This window comes from Trichomycterus rosablanca, chromosome 15, assembly GCF_030014385.1.
Source record: "Trichomycterus rosablanca isolate fTriRos1 chromosome 15, fTriRos1.hap1, whole genome shotgun sequence".
NCBI lineage: Eukaryota > Metazoa > Chordata > Actinopteri > Siluriformes > Trichomycteridae > Trichomycterus > Trichomycterus rosablanca.
The window spans coordinates 12,095,575-12,108,168 of record NC_086002.1 but is presented as its reverse complement, the minus strand read 5'-3'; the positions used below and the strand labels follow the sequence as shown (position 1 = coordinate 12,108,168).

Here is a 12,594-nt window from a genome sequence, read left to right as displayed (position 1 = left end):
TTGGAAAACTGTAGAGGAATCTGAAGCTACTCTGTTCTGAATCAAAAGAGAAAGATTTATCTCTGTGTGCTTCTACAGAAACACTCAAAGAAAAGGTGATATAAATGTATTACTTTTATTAATAATGCTACTTTTAATGTTACTATACTTGCTACTAGTAGTCGTACATTAACAGTTACTGTGATTATTATCGCTCAAATTACATCAGCAACTACTATTGCTGGTACTGCTAGAACTGTATATAAATGTGATACAAATATAAACATTATAGTAACTATATAAATAACATTTTTGCCAACCCTGTACATTTAAGACAATAAAAACTGAATGTAGCTTAATATTGTTTGACTCCTTTTTTGCTTTACTTTTGACAGTCATGGAACCCAAAGTCATTGAGATGGCAGCTCTTGGAAGGACCCTGCATCCTGGCATGTTGTATGACTGCCGCAGTGATTCATTTATTCCAGGTAAACCTTCCATGATGTTCCTAATTTCACATTCTATTTAAAGCTTTTTAATACAGTATAATTAATCATAATAAGCATAATTTATCAGTTGTACTTTACTTATGTATCACACTAAATGGCATTCAGGATTATCTGTGGATACAAAGACACTACTGCATTTGTGAACTTTGGCATTGCAAACATTAACAAGTGCAAAACTAATATGGGCTAATCAGTTAATAACCAACAGGAACATTGGCTTAATTAAAGATTATTTGCTTTACAAAACATGCAAATCTTATATTTTAAAACAGATTAAATACACCGATTAGGCATAACATTATGACCACCTTTCTAATATTGTGTTGGTCCCCCTTTTGCTGCCAAAACAAACTGTGATGCACTGTGTATTTTGAAACCTTTCTATCAGAACCAGCATTAACTTCTTTAGCAATCTGAGCTACAGTAGCTTGTCTGTTGGATCGGACCACACAGGCCAGCCTTAGCTCCCCACGTGCATCAATAAGCCTTGGCTACCCATGACCCTCTCACTGGTTTACCACTGTTTCTTTCTTGGACCACTTTTGATAGATACTGACCACTGCAGACCGTGAACACCCCACAAGAACTGCTGTTTTGGACATGCCATCACAAATTTGGCCCTTGTCTAACTCACTCAAATTTTTCCTGCTTTTAACACATCAAGGATAAAATGTTCACTTGCTGCCTAATATATCCCACCCACTAACAGGTGCGTTATTCACTTTACCTGTCAGTGGTCATAATGTTATGCCTTGTCTGTGTACATTTTAATGTTAAAAAAAAGTTTATTCAAAATGTAGATCACTTTTTTTATGGTTGTAATATATTACAGTACATTTATGATTTATGATTTCAATAATCAAAACACATTATTACACAAAAAGAAACTTATGTAAAAAGCACACTTGATAAAATATAATTACATTTACTTAAGGGACAAATTAACACAACACAATCATCCTTGTAAAAAATTGTTAAAGAATTAGCAAATAAATAACTGAGACCAGCACCTTTAGCCGGATTGACATAATGCTTTTATATTATTTTTGCTGTTTTGTTTTTGCACAAATTCTTCAAAAAATGTACTAATTCAAAACTGCGTGAGATTACAGCTAAACAACATGTACCCATCATTTCATTATTATCAAAAAACAATACTTATACTGGCATAGTAAATAGTTTGATTGTAAATCCAAACTGTGTTGTTTTAGGAGTTACTCTATGGGATAAAGCATCATTAGATAAAGATGTAGATGTTCGCCGACAGCCTAAGACCGATCTGAAATTTCTCGCTTCTGACTCTGTTCGTGAGAAGGCCAGTCTAATGGATGTGAGCGCCTCTCTTAAGGCCAGCTTCCTGGGTGGTTTGATTGAAGTTGGTGGCTCAGCCAGATTTATGGATGACAAAAAGTCTTCAGCACGTCAGTCCCGGGTTACTATGTACTATGGTCAAACTACGAAATTCGCACAACTTACTATGACCCAGCTGGGCAAAGTTACTTACCCAGAGGTGTTTGATGACCAGACGGCAACTCATGTTGTCACAGCTGTACTGTATGGAGGTCAAGCTTTCATGGTATTTGATCTAACAGCTGCATCAAATGAAAACAGACAAGAAATTCAAGGAAACCTGAACGTAATGGTCAAAAAGATTCCATCATTTTCTGTTGGGGGAAGTGGAGCATTAAAGATGACAGATCAAGAAAAACAAATGGCTAATAGTATAAACTGCACTTTTTATGGTGATTATGAGATTGACACAAATCCCACCACATACATGGAAGCACTGCAGCTGTACCAGAAATTACCTTCTATTTTAAAGCAAAAAGAAAATGATGCTGTACCAGTAAAAGTCTGGCTCTATCCTCTTGCACGTTTGGATAGTAAAGCAGCTAGGCTGGAGAGAGAAATTAGTGACACACTGATTTCTAAATCAGAAGCTTTACTGGAGAAGATTGGAGAGGCAGATATAATGTGCAATGACTTAATTGCAAATACAACAGCCAATGATTACACAGATGTGAGACAAAGGCTGAAGACATTTCAGGAGTCACTTAGGCTTTACAAGGGAATGATTCTAAAAGCCCTCAGCAAACTTATTCCTTTGATTCGGGGAGGGAAGGAGACAGAACAGGCTCTAGCAAACCTTCTAACCATCCATGACAAGTCACCGTTTACAGAAAACACAGTCAGTACATGGTTAGAGAACAGTCAGAGTGAACTAATTCTGCTGAATACCTATAGCCAGCAACTGAGTGGCATTCAAATTATGAAATCTTCAAGCTCTTTGACCAACGTTCTTATTGATCTTACTGTTGACACTGTGCTATGCTTTACTTTTACTTCTCTAAAGAATGCAGATCCATATCTGTCCACAGTGAATGAATTCCTGAAACCGGATGAGTTTGAAAAATTGTCTCCAGTTCCAAATTCAAGTGCTGATGACATTCAGTTCTGGTTCAGCAATTATGACACAGCTGCAAGGATGAAAGAAAATCTTCTTCTTTTTAAAAGCTTTTATGAGTTAAATAAGAATAAGAAGCAAATCAAGTTTATCATTGCCTCAGTTTTAGACACCTCTAACCCTGGAACCTCTATACGCTTATACAAAAAAGGAAAACTGGTAGACAGCAAGTTTAAACCTGTGTCCAAACCTCCTGCACTTCAAGTAGAGTTCCAAGACAAAAATGTGATCCTTAAGCTTCAGAATTCCCCAACTGGATCAACATTGCGTTACAGAGTGGAGTACAGGACAACACAAGATACAGGAGCTGACCCTGAAGGATGGAAAGTCATAGAAACTACAGATGCTCCAGCAACATACACTTTGACTGGATTGAAAGTAACAAACCAGTACTGGGTCCGGCACAGAGCTTTTGATGATGTGGGAATGAGTGAAGCAAGTGATGCAGTAAACTTCTCTTTCAGAGGGAAGCTCAATGTTGTTCCACAGCCAGGGGTCAGTCAATTATTTTAAAAATACATTTTCATGAATGCCCTTTTAATGGTAATATTAAGAATTTGACATATTGTAAGAACAAAACATTATTTTGGTGTTCACAGGTCTGGTTTACTGCTCCTTTATGTAATGAACTAAGAAAGAGAATAATGACCAGGATTGGCATCTCACGGTGGAGTTTTTCAACTATTCAGAAAGAGGTCACAATCCTTGCAAGCAATTTTGTAAGTAAATATTTCAGTGTTCAAATGTCTAGTAATATACAGTCATGTGAAAAAGTTAGGACACCCCATGACACATTGTCTTTTTGAACATATTTTAACATATGAACATCTGAGCTTTATTTGAACAGTACTGAGAAATGGAGCTTATATAACTAAACAAAAAATTATTTAAACACAAGTTGTAAAATGTAATGAACAAAAATGGAAATGTATAGTGAGGACAAGGTTAGTACACTCCCACCTTTATTACTACATAAAAGGTCTAAAATTAGAATCAGGTGCACCACAACACCTGCAATGATTAGACCATTGTTAGAGGACATTGGAGTTTTATTTATACCTCAGATACTAGTTTGGTTTGCCCTTGATTGTTAAAATGAGTGGTATCACCATGGTGCTCTGAAGCCTTCAAAAAGAAGATTGTAGATGCATATGAGTCTGCGAATGGATTTAAAAAGATCTCAAAACAATTAGAAATCAGCCATTCCACTGTCCAGAAAAGAATTTACAAGTGGAGAACATTTAAAACAACTGCAAACATGGCAAGGTCAGACCGTCCTAGCAAATTCAGCCCAATAGCAGACCACAAGATGTGTCAAAAAGTTTCCAATAATCATACAATGTCATCACGGGACCTACAGGTAGCTATTACCACAGCTGAAAGCAAGGTACATGCATCTATCATCAGAAAGAGACCGCACAAGTTTGATTCTCATGGGAGGTGTGCAAGGAGGAAACCATTGCTGTTAAAAAAAAAAAAACATCAGGGCAACACCTAGACAAAGACTAGGACTTCTGAAACAAGGTGCTTTGGACAGATCCAAAGAATCCAAAGCTGAATTATTTGGCCACAGTAACAGTAACCAAACACAGCATTTGAGCACAAGAACGTCACACCAACTGTGAAGCATGGAGGTGGAAATGTCATGGTTTGTGGCTCTCATCAAGCTCTCCATTATAGAATCCAGGATTAATTCCTCACTGTATAAATCCACCAAGAATGTCTCAAAAGAAAGAAATGGAGAGCTCTGGAATGGCTAAGTCAAAGCCCGAATCTTAATCCTATTAAGATGCTGTAGGCTGATTCAAAACAGGCTATGCATGCAAGAAACCCCTAAAACCTCACACAGCTGAAACAATTCTGCATAGAGGAGGGGGAAATACTTTCTCCCAGTTGATGTCAGAGACTGAAAGTTATAGGAAATGTCTAATTGAGGTTATTTCAGGGGGATATACCAGCTCTTAAGGCATAGGATGTCCTAACTTTTTCCTCACAATAAATTTCCATTTTTGTTCATTACATTATATAACTTGAGTTTAATTTTTTTTTTTCAGTTTTACTTGTTTAATGATATAAGCTATATCTCTCAGTACTGTTTAAATGAAGCTCAAATGTCCATATGTTTATATATGTTCAAAAAGACAAAGGTTCTCATGGGGTGTCCTTTTTCACATGACTGTAAGTAAATTTAAAATGTTGACTGTATCTGTAGATATGCTCAAATATATCTTTTCCACTGTGCTATATAGCTGGACAAGGAGGATTTTGTTTGTAGGTGTGTAGAGTCTGTGTTCATGCTTAACTAACTGTGTGCCACAAAGTGTTCAGAGGCTGACTGAACTCTCACTCCATTTTAGTGAGAGTTTACATCTACAGCAAACAGGATGCAGAGCTAGCAATGATGACGCAAATGGAATAATTATTGAAACTTAGTAATAAAGGATTTTATTTGACATGATCAAATCTGGATTAAATTAGTAATTACAATACAGAAATAATATACAGTGAGGAAAATAAGTATTTGATACACTGCTGATTTTGCAAATTTTCCCACCTACGAAGAATGGAGAGGCCTGTAATTTTTATCGTAGGCGCACTTTAACTGTGAGAGACTGAATCTAAAAAAAAATATCCAGATAATCACATTATATGATTTTTAAATAATTAATTTGCATTTTATTGCATGAAATAAGTATTTGATCACCTACCAACCAGCAAGAACTCTGGCTCTCACAGACCTGTTAGTTTCTCTTTAAGAAGCCCTCCTATTCTGCACTCATGAACTGTATTAATTGCACCTGTTTGAACTCGTAACCTGTATAAAAGACACCTGTCCACACACTCAATCAATCACACTCCAACCTCTACCATAGCCAAGACCAAAGAACTGTCTAAGGACACCAGGGACAAAATTGTAGACCTGCACAAGGCTGGGATGGGCTACAGGACAATAGCAAGCAGCTTGGTGAGAAGGCAACAACTGTTGGCGCAATTATTAGAAATTGGAAGAAACACAAGATGACTGTCAATCTTCCTCGGTCTGCTGCTCCATGCAAGATCTCACCTCGTGGGGTAAGGATGATCCTGAGAAAGGTCAGGAATCAGCCCAGAACCACACAGGAAGACCTGGTCAATGACCTGAAGAGAGCTGGGACCACAGTCTCAAAGATTACCGTTAGTAACACACTATGCCGCCATGGATTAAAATCCTGCAGGACATGCAAGGTCCCCCTGCTCACGCCAGCACATGTCCAGGCCCGTTTGAAGATCACCAATGACCATCTGTATGATCCAGAGGAGGCATGGGAGAAGGTCATGTGGTCAGATGAGACCAAAATAGAGCTTTTTGGTGTCAACTCCACTCACCGTGTTTGGAGTAAGAAGGTGGATGAGTGCAACCCTTCCCCACCGTAAAGCATGGGGGTGGAAACATCATACTTTGGGGGTGCTTTTCTGCAAAGGGGACAGGACGACTGCACCGTATTGAAGGGAGGATGGATGGGGTCATGTATAGCAAGATTTTGGCCGACAACCTCCTTCCTTCAGTAAGAGCATTGAAGATGGGTCATGGCTGGGTCTTCCAGCATGACAATGACCTGAAACACACAGCCAGGGCAACTAAGGAGTGGCTCCGTAAGAAGCATTTCAAGGTCCTGGAGTGGCCTAGCCAGTCTCCAGACCTGAACCCAATAGAAAATCTTTGGAGGGAGCTGAAACTCAATGTTGCCCAGCAACAGCCCCGAAACCTGAAAGATCTGGAGAAGATCTGTATGGAGGAGTGGGCCAGAATCCCTGCTGCATTGTGTGCAAACTTGGTCAAGAACTAGAGGAAACATCTGACCTCTGTAAAGGTTTCTGTACAAATATTAAGTTCTGTTTTTCCATTGTTTCAAATACTTATTTCATGCAATAAAATGCAAATTAATTATTTAAAAATCATACAATGTGATTTTTTGGGATTTTTTTTTAGATTCTGTCTCTCACAGTTGACGTGTTCCTACGATACAAATTACAGGCCTCTCCATTCTTTGTAGGTGGGAAAACTTGCAAAATCGGCAGTGTATCAAATACTTATTTTCCTCACTGTATATACTGTATATATATATATTTTTTATTTTTTTATTTCAATCAGAGCCATCAATATACACCAAATCAGTGTGAACTACTGTCCCATTACATTGCATCAGTATGTTAACTAATGTAAACATGTTGTATTTGACATGTTTGGCTACTATTAAATGAAGTGTTTTGTTATTAATAAATAATGTATTAATTTGATGTTTTATAATTGACTCATATCAAAACTAAACTTTTACTTCTGTACCAAATTCAAGTTTACATGTCAGTTATTTTCTTGGTTATCAAAAACATATTGAACTTGAGTTTCTGATTCTTTTCTACTAGCCTAGCCAACCACTTAACAATCCCAGTTGGTCATGTCTAAAAGACAAAATGTCATATGTGGAAGAGAAACTCTTACTGTCTGATAAGGGTGCCAGCATTGGAGACAGTAGCTTCAGTAGATTAAATATTGCTACTTAATATCTGCTTATATCCATCACAGCCCGCACAAGTGATTGCAATTCCTGGAGGTCTCAAAGAAGGAATGGCTTTGTACTTTCAAGGGGATGCTCCTGACGATGGAGAACAGTATGTATTTATGACCACACAAAATACAACAAATCAGACTAAATACTTACACACTGCAGTAAGATGAACATATAATAATGAAAGTTTTTTTTTCTTTTCTTTTTTTTTACAGAGTTACAATGAATCATAAACTTGGACGGAAGGATAAAGATGACATCGCTTTTCACTTAAAGCCCACTTATAATGTTTCAGTGACATATAATAGTAGAAGAAAAGGGACGTGGGACACAAAAGAAGAGACACAAGGGTGTTCTATATACAAGGGATCTGCATTTGATGTCTTTACTGTGTTTAAACCAGAAGGCTTTGAGGTATAGATATTGGTGAATAAGGAAAAAAGTAATACATGAATAAAAGTAAAATTATTACACTAATTAAAATGGTTGTTTTTTAGGTTTATATAAATGGACAGTTTAGTTTCCTTTTTAAGCACCACATGTCAGTGGAGAGCGTGACTTACATTGAGATTATTGGAGATGTCGTAATGAACACCGTTGGTCTTGTTCCAGTAAGTCAGATAAGTTTGGTGATGAGGGTCTTTCAAGTGGGATTTTAAGCAGTAAAGCACAAGCAGCGTTTGTTTTCCTCATGTCATTCTGCAAATTTCTGTTCTTCACAGAACTGGAGCAAATCTACTTTTGCTAAGGAACTTAGCGGTGGCGCCTCCCGCAAGCTCTCTTCTGACATTCAGTCTGATATAAACTATCCAGTTTGCAACCCAGTGAGTATCACAGCACCTAAACATATTGTACATTGATTTTGTAAATGAATTTAACGTCAGTTAATTAAGACTGTAGAGTCAGTTAGTTAAGATTTGAGGATTAACTACTGTTTGTACCCAAAATGTTTTTAATTACAGAGCAAACCATATGTGGGTCGATTAATTTCTGGCTTAAGACCTGGACGGGCTTTGTTTTTTCAAGGTGTTGCTCCTTTAGATTATAAAAGGTATGTTTGACAATAATGTCTAGATTTTTTTAAAAGACATCAAAAATGCCAAGTGATTTAGTGTTTCAGCTTTTATTTTGCCCCATTCTTCCTGCAAACACCAAATATGTGCAACAGTATGGTGTCATTTTTGTCGCATATTTTGTTTCAAAATTCTCCACACATTCTCTATTGGGGACAGGTCAGGACTGCAGGCAGGCCAGTCCAGTACCCGTACGCTCTTTTTCCAAAGCCATGCCTTTGTAATGTGTGCTGCATGTGTTTTTGCATTGTCTTGTTGGAAAAAATATGGACGTCCCTGGAAAAGATGACGTCTCAAAGGCAGCATACTGTATGTGCAGGAATATTTCTGGACAAATCCATAGATGGCCTTTAATGGTACCACTTTCAAAACAGCAACAAATGCTCCAAGATCTCAATAAATGACCTTTGCCAAGGGCACTGACATACCATGACAGACCCTGGCTTTTGGACTTGTTGCTCATAACAGTCTGGATGGTCCCATTTTTTTCCAAAAAAAAAGACCTGGAATGCTGATTCATCACACCACTGTACACGCTTCCACTGTGTGATGGTCCATCCTAGATGCCTCTGAGCACAGAAAAAGTTGACGCCGCTTCTGGACAGGGTTAGCATAAGGCTTATTGTTTGCACAGTAAAATTTTAAGTGGCATGTGTGCATGTAACTCCGTATTGTAGTGCTTGACAAAGTTTTGCCAAAGTAATCCCTTGTGCCAACTCTTTAGGAATGTGTTGCAGGCCTGAAAAGCAGCAATGGAGGTATATTAACATTTAAAGCAACCCCAGATCATACAACCAAAAATTACTGCATTTTTATTTTATTTGCATTGTCCATACTCTCCCAATGCTATGTGGCAATAAAATGACATTATCCCATGATTTTTTTTTCTTTTCTAATGGCATGGGTAAAATCCAGAAAGGCTTTGCCAAGATTTATTAGATTGAAATTGTGAAAAGGAACTGGCCACCACAAAATCCTGACCTTAACCCTATTAAAAGTCTTTGGGATGTGCTGGAGGAAATTTTAGGATGTGGTTTTACTTTACCATCATCACTACAAGACCTTGGTCAAAATTAATGCAATTCTGGAGAGAAATAAAAGTTGAGGTCGGTAGAACAATGCAGTGGCAAATGCACATCTTAATCAAAGCTAAATGTCCAACGAAATATTAGAGCACACAACATTTTTGACTAGGTTGTGTATAAATAATAAGAATAAAAAAATTAAATACCTAATTGTGTCTCTTGTAGTTTTACTATTAATCTGAAGACTGGGACAAGAGATGAAGATGACATCATTTTTCACTTCAAACCCAGCGCAGACCATGTGGTACTTAATGACAGGGGATGGCAATGGGGTACTGAAATTAAGATCTCAAAATCCCCATTTTCCCCTGGAGCAGCCTTTGATATCTTTATAGTGACTAAATCAGACTGCTATGAGGTGAATGCTTAAATATTTAAATTGTGTGCATCATAAATTTCAGTACAGCTAATAATCAGTTTGGTCTTTTACTTTATTAGGTAATTGTGAATGGCATGTATTATTGTAAGTTTAACCATCGCGTACCAGTGGAAAAAGTGACTACACTTAACGTCCTTAATGTCTTCATGAACCACTTTGGCATCATTGAGGTAAGTTTGAAGTAACTTTTTATATAAGGGAAGTAGCAAAACTGTAGCTCAACTAAATATTGTCAGTCAGTAGCGAACTGTGATCATAATCCCTAAACCTTAGACCTCTGAATCTAGTTTACTGTGTCCTTTTCTAAAGAACAAAAATTAAGATGATAGCTCAGCCTTAGAAATGCAACAGGCAACTAGTTAATTTCTTAAGCATGAACTAAGTTCTCCTTATGTAAAATTACAATGAGTAATACAGTAATACAATTGAATTTTGTTAAATTGTGTTGGTAAACTCTATGTCTATCTAGTGAATGTAATTGCAAATGTATCTAATCTATGTCTGTTTGGTGAATCAATCAATTATGTTCAACTGGAGTTCCTTTTTACACCATACTCATCAAAATACAGGATTTTTCACTTTTTGTAGAGATAAAACCCCTGTGTGACAATTTTTTTCAGTATAAAATAGGGTGACCTTATTTTAGTTTTCAAAAAAAAAAAAAGAAAAAAAAAGAGGACACTTGGCAGAATGGTAGCATGGACCAGACAGACACCTTCACTGGGTGGATATAATTACAATAATAAAAGTCTACTGTCTACTCATTTAACTGAATACTCAAAACTGAAGGTTTTGGAGAAATTTTTAAGCGTGTAACAAGGTAAAACTTTAACTTGACGTAAACATTTTGGGTAGAAATGTTTAGAATTGATTTTATAAACATTAATAACATAGTATTTTAAAAAGTAAAGATGTTTTATAAAAAGTTAAATGTTGTATTCTTTTTTTTCCACTAGATAAATGCAGCCATTCCAGACCATATTTAAGGACACTGATAATCTAAAGAAGTCTTGATCGGAAGTTTTCTTTTTCCAATGTTTTAACATTGGGTTGCCATCGCTCTCAATTTTAATTTTGAAAGATCTCATTCTTTGATGCTTTTTATAATCATTTCCATGCTACAATAGAAATATCAGCATGCAATAACCATTCTAATAATTTGATGTATTATTTAAGCTTGCTTAATAAACAAACTCTATATCCTGTAGTTTATGGTGTATTTTTAGTGTTTAATGCTGTTGTTGACATATGTTACCATTACTTGTAAAGCTTTAAATTTGACGAGTAATTTTATATTTATTTGAATTTAAATTACATACTTTTAAGATCCCTTAAAAATGTTATGTTTGGGCAACCATTTGACTGTATGGGGTAAATCCTTTGGCGCAGTTAACCCCACCAAATCATTTCCCTTTGATGTATTGTACATGTAATTGTTCAAATACGTTTTTAACTGTTTTTTTTTTTTCAGTTATCCCCCTTGATAATCTTTGGTATTTAAGTAGTTAAGTAATTAAAAACGTACCAAATACCAAAAAGTAAAATAAAACAGAATAAAAAATTCCACTGTAGTAGGTGTAGCTTTTAATCTGTTCTGGTGGTTCTCCACTTGCTGGCACTTTGTACTTCTGAGAACAGCAATTCTGAGATTTGGGTGGGGGCAATTTCAGAAAATCATCCTGACCATAATTAAATATTTAAAAATGTTATTTTATGTATCAGGATTTGCAACAGCATTTTCACCCAAAATATTTTTTTGTTCGGTGTAAAAAGTAGAAAATTTGGTCTGTACTTTCCTGAAAAGAATGTTTTAAGCCTAATTACATAAAGACAATGATCGCAATATAAATAGCTTTTTATCTGTGGAATTGTGGCAATATCAAAAGTATGCAGAGATCCCATTTCATTGGAAATTCTGCTTTTATAGCCAAATTAATTCTTATTATTTAAAATCAAGCAAAGGCCATGTAACCTCCATGTCTGCTTATTATGCTACCTATACAACAAGAAAAATCTCATTTTAATCTAATTTGCAAAAAAAAGTACAGAAATGGTTCTAGAAGCACTTAATTTTTTGTAGCAAAACACAATGTAAATATGACTAGTGGCTTTTACAATATCAAGCATTGACTGAAGTATACTAAAGCGCACCAACACTGGACTTAACAGCGCTGAAAATGTGTTATTTGGATTGCTAATAATTCACTATCTAGCATTCAAATTTATCTGGGTGGGTTTGCCTTATTTTCAATGATTTATGTTGGGTCTCTTATTTTCAGTAAAGAAAACATACAGTAAGGAAAATAAGTATTTGATACACTGACGATTTTGCAATTTTTATCGTAGGGTACACTTCAACTGTGAGAGACAGAATCTAAAAAAAATCTATGAAATCACATTGTATGATTTTTAAATAATTAATTTGCATTTTATTGCATGAAATAAGTATTTGATACAATGGAAAAACAGAACTTAAAATTTGGTACAGAAACCTTTTCAGAGGTCAGACGTTTCCTGTAGTTCTTGACCAAGTTTGCACTCACTGCAGCAGGGATTCT

General features: G+C 36.1%; 1 protein-coding gene across 1 annotated transcript; it reads left to right on the top strand.

The window, feature by feature from the left end:
* The first annotated feature begins 376 nt into the window (after positions 1 to 376).
* Positions 377 to 11,022, top strand: LOC134329574 (stonustoxin subunit beta-like). Its single transcript, XM_063010857.1, has 8 exons — positions 377 to 467; positions 1,700 to 3,447; positions 7,517 to 7,602; positions 7,715 to 7,913; positions 7,997 to 8,110; positions 8,222 to 8,323; positions 10,096 to 10,206; positions 10,993 to 11,022. The coding sequence occupies exons 1-8, from the start codon at positions 377 to 379 to the stop codon at positions 11,020 to 11,022; spliced, it is 2,481 nt and encodes an 826-aa protein (XP_062866927.1).
* Positions 11,023 to 12,594: the final 1,572 nt, after the last annotated feature.